This window comes from Ochotona princeps, chromosome 14 (genome assembly GCF_030435755.1).
Source record: "Ochotona princeps isolate mOchPri1 chromosome 14, mOchPri1.hap1, whole genome shotgun sequence".
Classification (NCBI taxonomy): domain Eukaryota; kingdom Metazoa; phylum Chordata; class Mammalia; order Lagomorpha; family Ochotonidae; genus Ochotona; species Ochotona princeps.
The window spans coordinates 62,182,948-62,197,770 of NC_080845.1; the positions used below are offsets into that span (position 1 = coordinate 62,182,948).

The 14,823-nt window shown below is 60.0% G+C and overlaps 1 protein-coding gene across 1 annotated transcript in view; it reads right to left on the reverse strand.

Moving 5' to 3' along the window:
• Positions 1 to 2,595: 2,595 nt before the first annotated feature.
• The window catches only part of PHF2 (PHD finger protein 2), a 93,947-nt gene continuing 81,719 nt past the window's right edge, over positions 2,596 to 14,823 (reverse strand). Inside the window, exons 14-22 of the mRNA XM_058672981.1 lie at positions 14,326 to 14,441; positions 12,510 to 12,688; positions 12,339 to 12,409; positions 11,548 to 11,708; positions 8,579 to 8,856; positions 6,816 to 6,911; positions 6,244 to 6,353; positions 5,023 to 5,407; positions 2,596 to 4,410 (exon numbers count right to left, since the gene is read on the reverse strand). Of these exons, the coding sequence (XP_058528964.1) occupies positions 4,322 to 4,410; positions 5,023 to 5,407; positions 6,244 to 6,353; positions 6,816 to 6,911; positions 8,579 to 8,856; positions 11,548 to 11,708; positions 12,339 to 12,409; positions 12,510 to 12,688; positions 14,326 to 14,441 (1,485 nt within the window). The 3' untranslated portion in view covers positions 2,596 to 4,321. The remainder of the gene's footprint in view (positions 4,411 to 5,022; positions 5,408 to 6,243; positions 6,354 to 6,815; positions 6,912 to 8,578; positions 8,857 to 11,547; positions 11,709 to 12,338; positions 12,410 to 12,509; positions 12,689 to 14,325; positions 14,442 to 14,823) is intronic.

The window sequence follows — 14,823 nt, forward strand, 5'->3', positions numbered from 1 at the left end:
ATTTCCTGCTCTTCCAGCCATCAGACTCAAGGCCCAATGACATCGGTAAAACAGAGCCCTCTATCACGGGCTAGGTGCTTAAAACAGATAATAACAGGTGATTTCATTTTAATGTCTCCCAGTCCGCTTTTAAGTTCATTTGCCTGGCCCATAAGGCTCTGTGTCCCAGCCCCAGGCACTTAACCATCTGTGTTCTTGTTCCCAGCCCTGCCCTGCCCCCTGGTGGTTGTTCTGGGAAGTGCCCCCCTGACTCCCAAGTTTGGCCCTTAGAAGCCCACCACAGTCAAACACAGCTTCTGGCCCTGGGGGACTGGGCAGCCTAGGTTCTGTAGAGCAGACAGAGCTGCCCACATTGCTGAGCTTCCTGGCAGGCAAGGGGAGGATGGACACATGGAAAGGGGTCCATGACCCATCTGCCACATGCTGCATCCCTGAGGGCCCATACCCTCTGCCTGCAAGATCCCATGCGCTGGCCCCAGTCACTCCTCATCGCCAAGGAGCTGCTTTGGTTTCCCGTACTCCCAGAGGCATAGCACCACTGGGGCTATGAGAACTTGCACCTCCTCTGAGCCTTGGTGGGAAGTGGACTAGGCTGCCTTCCAAGCACAGTTTCTCCACCATGCTGGGCTCTCAGGAGCCGACCGTCCCATCTAAGCGGAGCTTGGGAACCCGTGTGACTGCACTAGGCCCACTGCTCCATCAGATAGATGGAGTTGTAGGAAGAAGCAACCCCCCAAACCTCCAAGGCCAGCACAAGAGCCTGCTCCTGGAGGTGCCCTGGGCAGCTCGTCTAGTGAGGGGATTAGAGGCAGGACCCAGCCGGCAACCAGGGCATCCACTGTGCTGCCCCAGCAGGGTGCAGCAGTGATGGCAAGTGTGGGCTGCTCTGGCACACAGCGCTGTGCTCCAGGGCAGGCTGTCTGAGGGGCCAGAAGGTCCTGGTTCTATCCTATGGAGCAGCCAGGCTGGAGGGAACAGCTTTCAGTTCAGGCTGCTAGTGGCTGTCACCTTGGCCTGCGCACACCAAGAGATCTAATGGGTATCTGATGGCAGGAGGGAAGCCCAGAGGACAAGTCCAGGAACTGCAGGTGGTGGGTTCCCAGAAGCGTATAACAAAGCCCGATTGAAGAAGGGTCCAGGCCATCTCCAAGAACAGCTTTCAGTGACCTATGAAGTCTGTGGACAGAGCCACAGCTTTGGGGTGCCCATCTTCCAAGCCCACTGTCAGGGGTCAGATCCATGAAGGCAGCCAGGCCCTCCACCCTACCTGCTACAGGCACACACATTTAAGGCCACGAGCCACAGGCTGGCACGATGCTAGGCAGGATCAAGCCCTGGGTCTTAGGAGGGCTAAGAGTGCTGCCCGCTGAACATTCCAGGGCCCCAGGAGCCTCAGCTCCCTGGGCTCCTGACAGTGACGCTGGGGTGGGAGTGAACCACTAAGCACAGACGGGATAGTCCTAAGGTTGCCAGGTTAGCCTGAATGTGGTAAGGGGGTTCAGTCCTATACATTTCCTGGGGGAGGTCTGCCTGAGGGCATTGAGAAGCCCCCACCCCTCATTTCCAGAGGACAGGCCCAGGGCCACCCAGCAGGGCCCAGGCCACAGGACCACTCAGGCTCACTGTGGCAGGGGTGGGGGTTGCTCTAGTGAGCAAACCCAAGCTCCAACAAGGCACCAACAGGGTGGTGCAGTGCGGTGAGGTTTTGTGCTGCCCAGCCAGCCACTCCCAGAAACACAGCCAGCAGTCCAGCATAGTGAGGCTCCCTGCCCTGGCCTCCTCCCGGGAACGTGGCTTGGTAGGGTGGGGGGCACAGTACCTCCTGCTGCACCAGCCAGTCCAGCCATCACCGGAATCCCACCCAGAGTTGACAATGCCCCAATGGCCCTCAGTTCTGTGGTCACTGCAACAGAACCAGGCCCCACGTGGGTCCCAGGAACCTGCCCACTGCACATGACAGTCGCCTAGTCCCTTTGCCAGGCAGTTCCCTTGTCCTATCTCCGTGAGGGTGATGGCTGCTTCTGTGGGTCTGTTTGGGAAGAAGCCTGCAGCTCTGTCTTTTACAGGTCCTGCCCCAGATGGAGGTGGGCGCAGCTCTGTGTGCTTGAATCAGCCAAGCCAGGCACCTCTAAGAAAGATTCCAGAGGTCCCCCTGAGGACACCTGCAGGGCTGAGTTAGGCAAAGCCTGGATCTCAAAGGCTGCCCAGGCCTAGAGGCCTGAAGGGTCTCTCCTGCCTCCTCCTAGCAAACTCATGGCTCTACCCCCTGGGGTGCCCCACCCCACCCCACCCCCTGGGTGCTCCACGCCCCCCTGGGTGCTCTGCCCTGACTCCCCTGGGGTGCTCACCATGCCCCCCAGGGGATTCTGCCTCCCCACCTCCCCCTCTCCCCCCTATCTCTCCAGAAGGAATAGTGGCAGCCAGGCCTCCAGGTCACCCTCCCCACCATCCTCCCCACCACAACGATGGACGGACAAAGGTCAACAGGCAGAGATGACACAGACAGGGTTCTGTACAAAACCTGAAATCTTTTTACTTTTTTAAAACTTTGGTCTAAGTTGCCTTAGACCCCATGGACTCGATACGAGAGTAATATGAATCAGGAAATAAAACACTTTAATAGCCACGATAAACTTTGTTAGAAATGTACATGTTGCCAAAATAATAATAATAAAATTAAAAAAAGAGAGAGAGAAAGAGAGAACAGCTTGGTACCGGGTTAGATTATATAAATGTTTGACAAGCACAGGGGCCCCGAGGGGAGTAAGCGTGGGGCCCCGTGAGCCTCCCCTCTCCCAGGTTTGGGCCCTGGGGACCACGTCCCTCCCTGTTCACAGGAGAAGCCGGGGGTGGGGGAGAAGGCCTCCGCCAAGCTGCTGCTCCCCATGGACAGAACCTCCAGGTAATGGGTATATAAACAAAGCTCATAAGAAATGTACAAATATAAAAAGCTACAAACATTAATAAATTACAGCATCACAAAACACAGAAACACTTCACAAGGTGCTAGTAAAATAACTGCATCCCCTAACCCCTCATCATACAAGGACAAAGAGCTGGTGTTAGGGTTGAAGAGTCATCTGCTTTAAGACGCCTCTGCGATGGCCCTGCGGCACGCGACTCGCTCCTGAGGGGCCGAGGGGGAAGCTGCGCAGACAGCACTTGTTTTTCAGGCAATACCTTAGTTCCTAAAAGAAAGCAACGGCAACGGTAACGCAAGGAAAGCAAGAGAAGGGCGAAGCATCGGAACCCAAGTGTCCATCCGGCTCGGCCACAAACGCGTATAAATGTTAATGAAGGAACCCTCTAGAAAGAAATCCCTAAAGATAACTTTTACTCTTATAAAAAAGAAGTCATTTAAAAAGCTATTTACACGCTACATTCTATGAAAAATATGCTTCAGGAAATACATCTAAAATTAAAATACAGGATTGCCTGAGAAACAAACCCAGCCCCTGTGTGTCGATGGGCAGACACAGCCATTCAGGGACGGCCCACGCTCGCGACACCACACGCAGACACAGGAGCGCGCACACACATGTGCCCGTCCGAGTGTCCTGGGGCTGCTGGCCGGCCCCACCAGCCGCCAGGGCAGCGTTCTGACCATGAAGTGCTTGTCGGGAGCATGGTTGGGCAGGGCTATAGCTAGGGCCCCTCCACGTGGCTTAGCCCGGGCCCCCAGGACCCAAAGACGTGGCCGAGCCCCTGTCCTTCCCACACGGCTCCCCAGCTCTCAACACACCGACCCGGTTGTCAATCCTGGCTGTTCCCTAACAGACGCCCTCTGGCCACCCACCACACGGCTCGCCATCCGCCAGCCAGGGAGGGAGGCTCATCCACACCCCAGCCGCTCCTCGTCTTCCTCTCTGTGTCCTTGGCCTTGTTTTAAGCCTCTGGAGGCTACCAGCCTGTGGCCAGCTCAGACTCTTGGGGCGGTGAGCATTGGCTCACTCTGCCTTCCTGGAAGGCCTCGTACTCCCAGCAGAGCTGTGGAGGCCCCCACCATCACACCCATGCTCCTGGGGTGCCTGGATGCTGTCCTGAATGGTCGCCAGTGTGGCGGGGCTGCTCCTTCAGGATCTGGTCACGCTAAGCAACTTGAGAAAGGACGTTCAAGTCCAAACCGAGGGATGGCCGTGCTCAGCCCATTCCGCCTGCTCAAGGACAGGCGCTCGTCTGGGGGAGCTGGTGGCCGGGAGGAGGCAGGGCCCTCCCTGGGCGAGGCAACTTGGCCACCCTCCTGGGGGTGGGGCGGGGAGCGAAGTTTTGGCGGGGCTCCGGGGGTCCTGAGCGGAGCAGAAAGATCCTGGCTTTCCAAACTTTAAAGGAGCAGTTTTCCGTTCCGATGAATTTTCAAAATTTTCCCCAGCCTCTGTTTGGCAGTAGCCATGCCCTTTTTTGTACGTTTTCCTAAGGAGAGATGAGAGGGGAAGGTGAGTGAGGTGTCGGGGGCAACGGTTTGCAGCACCGCCCCTCCGCCCTTGCCTCTCCCTGGACCACGGGTCCCAAGCCCCTGCCAAGCAGGAGCCCCTGCCAGGCAGGAGCCCCCAGCAGCCGTGTCAGAGGCTGCACCTCCAGGGGTCACGACCCTGTGGGGCCTTCCCAGAACACCCCAGGCCCGGGGCCACACAGCTGGCTACAGCCACGCCAGCAACCATGCAAAGCTCCTGTCCTCAGAGGCAGCTGGGCCACAGCTCAGGGGCAGGTGGTAGTGGTGGGAGCTGAGCACGCCTCAAGGGGGCAGGAGGGGTCAGCCAGGGCCCTCCCTCTATCCGCAGCCCACACCAAGGGCTCAGGGAACGCGGCTCACCTAGGCCGCTCCCAGCTGGCTGGACCCGGCTGTGTCAGACCCCAAGAGCTGTGTAGTAGTAGCAGCGTCCTCTCCCCAGCCCTGCCTCTCACTGAACGCGTTCACCTGTGCTGAGCCCCAGGAAGGGCACGCACAGGCTCGGTGGCAACCAGCTAAGACCACGCATCTTGGTGGCCGTGAGCCCCCCTCCCCGGCCCCCAGCAGGATGGTACCTTTGGCAGTGGTGTTATTGTTGTTGGGGGATGAGGCCGAGGGCCGCCTCTGGCTGAGAAAGACGCCAGGCGCCATGGGCTGGGAGGCCCGGCCACCCTGGGTCCCAGCGAAGGCACCAGCCGCCGTGTACTCATGGTCGGTGAGGCTGCTGCTGTGGGACTCGGGTGGGGGCTCAGGGGAGCTGCCCTCCTGCGAGGCCTGGCTGCTAGCTGTGCTGGTAGAGGCCGGCGTGGTGGAGGCTGGTGTGGTGGAGGCTGGCGTGGTGGAGGCCGATGTGGTAGAGGCTGGTGTGGTGGAGGCCAGCGTGGTGGAGGCGGAGGTGGAGGCCGCACTGGGAGTCAGCCTCCTCTTGGTGCTCTTCTTCTTCCTGCTTTTCTGCTCCTCCTTGAATCAAGGCATGCAGGCACGTTAGCTGCCGGAAGCCTCACACATCCCCAGCACCATCACTCAGGCCACAGAGCAGGAGCCGCTGACGCAGCTGCCGTCCTCCCTCTCAGCCCGACAGCCCTTCCAGGAGCTGACCCACAGGAGGTGGGCAGGCAGGCACAGGCCTCATTTTTTCCTGGGTCCCACGTGCGGCCAGGACATACCTGCTTCCTTCCCACCCCCACCCCCAGAATAGGGTTCCCCTCCCTGGCCTGTCACCCCCGGCCCCTGCTGCAGGTTCAGCCAGCCTCAGACCTATTCTGGTGGCCGAGGCCTTCCACAGCCAGAAGGATGTCCACTTGGTTCAACTTCCCGAAGGCCTAGGGGAGGGTGGGGTACACTTTCCAGGGTCAGAGGGGTGCCTGAGGCCTGGGACACTCCCTCTCTGAGCAGCAAGGAGCCAAAGGTGGCTCAGCGAGAGCAGAACAAGTGCCTACCCAGGGCACCATCTCCTGCTCGGGGCCTGGGGAGGCTGGCTGGCTACTGCCCACATGCCCAGGGGGACCCTCTCAGAGGTGAGGGGCGTGCAGAGGCCTGCAGCAGCCCACCCCCTGCAAGAGGCCCTTGTCTGGCCTCAGCAGCCCAGGCCAGCAATTCTGGCTCCTTGCTTCCCACTCACAGCAAGACAAATGGGCCACCCTGTAAATGAGACATCCCGACGTTGGCAACAGCCCCCCCCAACCTGGGAGGTTCATGCTTGGTGTTGGAAGGTCAGAGTCATCTGGGGAGCCAGAGCCTCAGGTAGTTATGGTAGGGCCTGGTCACCATGCACCCCTCCCTCAGCTCCGTCTCACCTGCTGGGACAGCTTGGCTGCAGCGGCTGCCAACCCAGTCTCAATAGAGGCCACTCGGGTGCCCTCACGCACTGGCCTGTCCTGTCTCGGCACTGACGGGCCGACCCTTGCTGCAGAAGAGAAGAGAAGAGAATCTCCCTCGAACTACCAGTCATGGCCCTTCCACGCCACTGGCCTGTCCTGGTTCTCTCTCCCTCTGAGCACCAAGCCCCCGGGGCAGAGGCCATCACAGCCTGGGCACCCAGAGGCCCAGCGAGATGGAGAAGGCACTCTGAGTGCCACGGGCCAGGTGGATAGGGCCACATCCCACTGGACACCCTGGGGTCGGGGTGTGGGACACAGGCACACAGCTACGTCTCAGTGTGACTCTTCAGTGAGGAAGGAGGGGCAGGAACCAGCCTGTGGCTTCTGGGCGAAGGCCGGCCTCAGAGGCTCCCTGAGGAGTGAAGCAGAGCCCACCACATGCCCACAGCCGCAGCTCCTCCCTGGGGATGTTAGGGGGCCGGTCGGACAGGCATCCTCAGGGGCCACAGGGACCACGGACTGATGACACCTGTCACCCCTGGCACTACCTGTGGGGCTGTAGGGGGCGTCATCCGAGCCTTTCCTCTTCTTTGACCGGGACTTGAAGACAGGGTTGTCTTCATCCGACTCCAGCGAGGGGTAAACTGGAGGAGGCAAGAGGAGGGTAGAACGCTGAGCCACGGCACGAGGTACAGCCTGCTGGGAGGGCTGCAAGTGCCCGCACCCCTTCCTGAGCAGCAGCCCCAGGCCTGTGCACAGGGCCCATTGCTGCGGGCTGACTGCTGCCAGTCCAGAACCCATGCAGGGTGGCTGGGCCTTGCCATGGGGACACCTGTCCACAAAGCTGGGGCCCAGAGGCTTGCCCTCAGAGGCGGCTGCAGGGCACAGGGAGACTGAGCCCCAGACACATGGGGGTCCCAGGAAAAGACTGTACGTAGGCAATAGTCCCTGTGGCCAACAGAGATCATCATGCTTCATATCCACGGAAACCAGGCAGCCGGCAGCGAGCAGCTTCAACACAGGGCAGGGACATGCCCGAGACCCTGCACTGCAGGTTCAGGCTCACTCAGCACCCTGGGGACCTGAGGGCCATGCCCAAAATGGCCTGAAATACAAGGTGCCTTGCCAGCCCTCCCTAGGGCAGGTCCTATCACAAGGTCCAAATTTATCCCCCAGATGTGAGACAGGGTCGGCAGGAAGGGTCTCAGGGGAACAGTAGCATAAACACATAGCTCTCCAGGTCACAGCAGCCTCGTTATTGCCAACACCCAGTCTCTGGCCATTATAATGGGTGCTGGAACTAAGTGAACCACAGCACACCCGGCTCTGGAAACCATCCCTCCCTGGCAGCAAAGGCCCCCCTCACAGCCGGAACAGCTCTCCCTGGCAGGAGCCGGCTACTCCACGGCCTCATCTCGGGGGTGGGTCTCACTCTGTCTCATACAGAGGCTGCCCGGGGTGGATGGCCAGGGTGCCAGGCAGGCCCTCAGAAGGCCATGTACACAGGGGCCTGCAGCCGAGTGACCACTCACCCAGGACACAAGAGCCCCGGCCCTCACGGGATCCCCCATGCACCAGTGTTTGTGGACAACTTCTCCTAACAGCTCAGCGTGGAGATAGCCCAAGTGCCCTCAGATGGATTCACACAATGGGTACACTCACAGCAGAGCATTCTATAGACTTAAAAAAGGAAGGGCATGAGGCTGGCATTGTGGCATAATAGGTATCCCATATGGGCGCTGGTTCAAGTTCTGGCTGCACCACTTTCAATCTAGCTTCCTGCCTATGGCCTGGGAAGGCAGCAAAGGATGGCTCAAGTGCTTGGGCTCCTGCACCCACATGGGAGACCTGGCAGAAGCTCTTGCTCCTGGCGTCAGACTGGCCCATGAGACTACTGAGGCCATTTCAGGAATAAACCAGTGGATGGAACACCAGGTAAAGGAGGAGAACGGAGAGGATGGGGAGGGAGGGAGGGAAGGAATTCATTCTGACATCACTGTAGCCCAGATAAACCTTGAGAACATTCTACCAAGGAAAGTCAGCCAGCTGCAGAACATGTGTCTTCGGCGTGGTCTCCGCAAAACACGCTGCACAGGCAAACTCAAACAGAAGGTGGAAGAGTGGCTTGTGGGAGAGGGATGCTGGGATCGAGGTGATGGGCCACAGTGAGGACGCACTGATCCAAGTGCACGGTGGCTATGGCTGCACACACCACTCAACACACTCACGGAGCCATGCTCTCCCAGGACGGACACAGCCCCACCCCACCCCCGCCAGGACCCAGGTGAGCCCCAGAGCAGACTGTGCTCACCGTAGTCCGAGTCCTTGAAGCAGGCATCCAGGTGGTCCTGCTCCTCCTCGTAGTCGTCCAGGTCCACGCTGTTCTTGGCGGGCCTCTTCAGCAGCCGCTTGCCTGCACTCTTGCTACTGCCGCCCCCATTCTTCCGGGCACCGTGGGCCCCCAGCGAGCTGCCCTTGGCCTGGCCGGAGCCCCATGTGGTCTGCAGGCAGGAGTCGGAGGCCTGCAGGTTGGCCATGGACAGCATTCCCTGAATGGCTTCCTGCGTGCTGGGGGAGGCTGGGGGCTGGCTGGGGGCACAGGGAGACAGGCACTCAGCCCTCGGCCCACAGCCCAGGGCACCCAGACCATAGCACTCAGCCCTTAGCCACAGCCCAGGGCACCCAGGCCACAGAACTGAGCACTCAGGCATGGCCTAGGACACCCAGACCACAGCACTCAGCACTGAGCCCTCAGCCAAGGTCCAGGGCACCCAGACCATAACACTCAGCCCTTAGCCACAGCCCAGGGCATCCAGATCATAGCACTCAGCACTGAGCCCTCAGCCAAGGTCCAGGGCACCCAGACCATAACACTGAGCCCTTAACCACAGCCCAGGGCACCCAGACCATAGCACTCAGCAACAAACCAGAGCACCCAAGCATAACACTCAACACTCAACCCTCAGCCACAGCCCAGGGCACCCAGACCATAGCACTCAGCCCAAGGCCCACATCTGCATGCCTGGGCACCCAAGCACAGGGTACAGAGTGCTAAGGGTGGCCAAGATCTGAAAACTTCCCTATGGGAAATGGCCAGCTGTTCTCCTCCACTCACCCACAAGAAGGGCTGGAAGCCTGAGGCAGGGACAGGCCACGGAGAGACAATAGGTGGCCAGCGACAAACGGGGAGAATCAGGTCCACATGTAGTCACTTGCTGGGCTCTCCCCACCCCACCTTCCAACCAGTAAGACTCGGCCACCTGTGCCATGGCCTGCAGTGGGCCCTGTGCAGTCCTGCACAGCCCCACCCCCTGACACTATACCTGAACCCACAGCCACACCTGTACCCCATGCCTCTCTCCCCTGGCCATGAACCTGACCTGGACCCCAGGCCAGGGTGCTCCCTTCCGTCACCTCCCAGGAACCCTGAAGCAGCTGGGCAGCCTTCCCTGTTCAGTGGCACAGGAGAATCCCGCTTCTCTAAGCTCAAGCCTGTATCTCTCCAGGGCAAGCCTGGCTGCCGCTCAGCTCAGGGCATGCCTGCCCTCTGTCAGCACCACAGGCTCCCAGGCCTGCCCTCCCACTCCCCAGGGCTACCGGCCAGGCCCAAGCAGCGACAAGGAAAGTAAGTGTGGCAGCCCTCAGAGGCCCTAGGCCATGGTGCTGGAGGCCAGAGTGCAGACAGCTCACCCTACACCGCCCGCAGGGGGCCAAGACACGGGCTGGGGATGAGGGGAGGCCGGGGAAGAGGGCCAGCAGCAGGCCAGGCAAGGGACACCAGGACACCCACCACGAGGATCCCGCACCAAAGTGTGCTGCCCACCCGCCATGCCAACTGGGTGACCTGAGGGTTGGTCCGTCTTGTCCACGCAGTCATGGGCAATCCGTGAGCCAGTCGGCACAGAAAATAATACTTTAATCCTCCAATTATCATACCAAAATCCTCTCCTTTTCCCCTCAGCGGTAAACACTGAGCAAATCCTCCTCCAGAAATTAGCATATTTTCCTCAGCTGTTTTTTTTTCCCCCCCAAAACAGTCAGTACTTAAAACAGAGCAAATGGACCATCAAACGCCGACCGGCACTCCACATAGGAGACTTGGGAGAGGAACTGCCTGCGGCGTGCGGTGGGCATGGGCAGGGGGAAGCTGGCTCCAGAGGCCCCGGCAGGCATGTGTGTACGTGTGTGCACGTGTGTGTGCGTGTGTGCGGGCACAGAGCTCGCTCCTCTGCAGACAGGCCGGCCCCCTCCCAGCTCATGTTCAGAGCCCGGGACACAAGGCATAACCAGTCCTCTCATCCCTGACCCCTGCCAGCCCCTAGTTGCCCTCATCTTGGCTGCCCTCCGATACAGCCTGACCACCCTCCATGCATGTCAGGGGCACCTCAGGTCCCTAAGACCAGCTTGGCTCACGCCAACTTTCTACTCAAAATAGGCACACCATGGACATGTGGAGCACTGCCCAGGGAGGGTCATGGTTTTGGTGGGGGAAGGGGACAGGGCTCCATAGCCAGACTCCACCTGCCGGGCACAAGCACCTCTCTACCAGGTTAGGGAGACCATCTCGAGAACACAGGAAATCCATCCCCAGGACATGGTGGATGCCTCCGGTCATGCTCCACACCCATTCACAGAGTACCCAGGGATGGCTGGCTATGGCACAGAATTCCATGCCAAACAGCCACTGTGAAATAAAATACAGCCCACTGAGTCAGCCAGTGCCCCTCAGTTACCCTGAGTTGGCCTCACTGGAGCCCCTCTGTCATCCGAGAGTGGCCTCAGCGTACTCCCTGCAGCCCTCAGGGCTACCTGCACATCCCTGCTACAGCCCCCTGCCAGGCCCCAGGAACCCTCCCTCCCATAGTCCATGTTAGCCCATGCCCTGGGAGTCCCAGGCTCGGGTTGCAGGATCACACAGAGGTTCCTGGCCTGCCTCTGCTGCCTCTGAGTGGTGTGGCCATGGATTTCCCTAACTGTGTAGCAGGAGCCTGCCTCTGTGGAGCTAGGGTCCCCACGTGCATCCAGAGGGGGACTTGGGAAGCACGCACAGAGCTGCCTGCTTGGGCATCTGCCTGCGATACACAAGGGGAATTCCTTTGTGATTTACACGTGAAAAAACCAAAGACCCGGTAAGAGAGCTGAGACTCAGAGGCCCTGACTGGGACGGTTCTTCTGGAATGCAAAGCCAAGTGGAACAGAACCAGGCAGGCCGGGCCAGCATCTCTGCCCTCTGGGTGCCCTGCCCATGCCCCAGCCAGCCCAGCCCCTCCTGGCCCCCACCTGTTGGGGTTGTACTCGAGGGCTCCGACCTCCTCGCTGGCCTGCAGCAGGTCCAGGATGCCAGCAGCAGAGCCCCCGCTCTCCTTCTTGACTTTGGCATTGCGGCCGGGCTTGGTGTCCGTATCGATGCGCAGGGAGCCCTCATCTGAGGAGTCGTCACTCTGCCGTGAGGGACAGGGCAGCTGGTGAGTGGAGCTCCAAGGATGGCAGGGGACTCCGTCCTCACCCACTGACTTTTTGGAATTCCCAATGAGTCCTGCCCTTCAATGAGCACCACTGGGTCCTGCCCGAGTGCCCACAGCCAACAGGGCCAGCGGGTGGACACACTAGGGCAAGTGTAGAGTCCCAGCTGGCAGTGCAGAGGGTATGCGCCTCTCCCCAGGCAGGGTAAGACATTGCCAGGACCCCTCAGCTCCTTAGAGGTAGCCACTGGGTCTTGGCACAGCAAGTGGACCGAGAGGCCCTGGTGGGGCAAGACTCCCACAGCACACAGACTCCCCAGAGACCACACAGGCAGGGCTGTGAGTGGCTCGCGAGAGGCCCCGCCCCCCCGCCCCCCTGCAGACCCTGCTCTGCTCTGCCTGGTAGACCTGGCGACCAGGGCCTCAGGCTGGGTCTCAGTCTCCTGCATCAACCCCAAGCTGGAGCCCAGCCATGGCCTTTCCTTGAACCCTGAGCAAAAGAAGGGGTGAGGATGGAGATGCTCCCATTCGTGGCTTCACAGAGTGGCCCCTCAAGGGCAAGGTTGTGGGAGGTAGGGATGGGCAAAGGGAACCTGGGGCTTAGCTCACCTTGTACAACGTGGAGTCCAGCTTTGGCTTTGTGGCAGGTGTGGGTAGCACCTCCTTCTTATCCAGCAAGACTGCAAGCAGAACAGATGGGGGTCCAGCACTGACCTCTCATGGCCGGGTCCCTCCTCTCCTCTTCTCACCCTCCCTCCTCAGGGGCCCTCCCCTACTCACAGGACAAGTCCCTTTTGGGGGCATTCTTCTTCCTGCGGATGGGGAACTCATCAATCTTGAGCTCTCCATCGTCCGACACGTACTCGTACTCATCCCGCACGGGCTTGGGCTGGTCCTCCTTGAAGTTCTGCAAGGCCCCGAACACAGCAGGGCTCGTTGGGGGCCGCATGGCCTTGGAGCTAGGGCAGCAGAAGGCAGTGAGTCACTGAGCGTCCTGGTGAAGAGGATGTTCTGGGAACCCCAGACCCGGACCCAGGACCCTGGCCAGGCAGGTTCACAGTGCCAGGAGAACTCAGGCCCCACTGCGGGAAGGATCACTTCCCAGTCCCACAGAGCCCCCTCTCAGGTGTCACATCCCCAGTTGTGGTCCTGACTCAGCCCACGTGGCACAGAGAAAGCCCAGACATTGTGTGTGAGAGCCTCCGTCCCTACGGCCCCATGGCCCTGATGGGTGCAGAAATCCAGACAGGAGCTGAAACCAGTCTTGCATGGCTAAAGGCTCCAACCTGCCCAGTTTTTCCTGCACTGCTGTTTAACAAACAGCAAAGTCAGGGCCAGAGCCAGAATACACACACATCAATCTAAGAGCCACCTCCCAGCAGGGCTGGGCAAAGCTCCCAGAGACAGGGAGCCCCCACACTTTGCCTTGGCCTCCCTAGGGGCTGCAGTACACCCACCCTCTGCAGCGTAGGGACAGCAGGTCCCAAGCAGAACAGTCTCAGACACACACAGCTCCAGCTGGGGGAAAAGGGAGCACAGCCGCTGGATAGCACTTGGGTCAGGGAGGTGGAGCCACACTGCACTTGCACCCCTGGGTGTGTGTGTGCTATCACGGCTGGAGGGCCACTTCATCTTTCTCAGCACCATCACTGGCCCAAGGCATTCAGAAGCTTCCCTGGGTCCCATATACAAAGCAAGGGACAATGCCCAGAACATGGAGTTGGGTGGCCATAAGGCTCTCGACAGATTGGACACACAAGTTTGGTTCCTGTTGGACAGTTGCAGGGTCCCAATCCTTGCTACCCTCTCCAGGTCCTTCTCCCTGTTTCCCCAACACCCTAAAGCAGCCTTGTTCCCCCATCTCACAAGTAGGAACTGAGGCCAGCCCAAGGAAAATGGCCACCACTCCCATAGGAACATGACTGGGGAACATCTCAGTGGATTAGGGGCCGTGTTCACGTGTCCTGGGGTTCTGCTCGAGGGGTGCACCCTACCAGAATGCCTGCCATCACTCAGCTCAGCACCACCTTCCCCTGGAAGTCCTCCTGAGGCCCAGAGGAGCCACACTCCCATTACCCAGGTCACCCATGAATCCTTCTCTATGGCACTTCCCACGACCATCATTTTAGGTGGATCCACCGATACACTAGGGTCACTTCGCCCCCTCACTGAACACTAGCCACCAACAGCCAGGATCACGCCCACGTCCTCAACATCAGTACGCACGGTCACCCAAACTCCCCTCTGCCGGGTGCTGTGCCACCCACAAGCGACCTCCCCGCAGTCCACCCCAGCTGCTGCCTGCCCTGCAGAGAAGAGTACGGAAGATGTGCCACAGCAGCTTTCCCGGGGTCTGCAGCTGACCAAGCAACCCTGGGCACAGACCCTGGAGGGCGGTCCTGGCCAGGGAGCCCAGCCACGGTGTGGGTGTGTGTAAATGGTGGATAGTTTGTGCTATGTGTGGTGTATCTGTGGCGTGTGTAGTGTGTGGTGGGTATGTGTGCCAGGGTGGCGTGCAGCCTGTGGGGTGTGTGCATGCGTACGAGCACCGTGGGGTGCCTGCATGGTCTCCCATCCCGCATGCGCCCTCACATACCCCAGGAGTTTCTTGTTGGAGAAGGAAAAGGAGAACTTGTCCTTGTTTCCAGCCATGGGCGGCTTCTCCAACTTCTGCTCCTCCTCCATCTTTAGTAAGGAATCAGGTTTGCTGTTCTAAAAGCAAGACCAGGGCAGTCCCTGAGCTGCCAGGGCTGTAGAGGGCAGGCGCCTGACAGCAAAGCACAGCTCCAGTGGCTGCCTGGGCCACCGTGGGGCCCTCAGGAGCCGTACCACCCTCATCCTCGGCAGTGTCTGCAGCCCCAGGCCCGGCAGGACTTCGGCCCCTGCCTGGGCCAGGAAGCACACCACAGAATAGACGGCAAAGGCAGTGAAGGGGAATGCCATCGACACAGAGGACAAAGTGCCTGGCCTCCCAAGACCCAGACGACCCCCAGCACCACCGCCCAGGACCCAAGTACCCCCCCGGCAACACCTCCCGGGACCCAGATACCCTCCGGCAACACCTCCCAGGACCCAGGCACCCCTCCCAAGCACC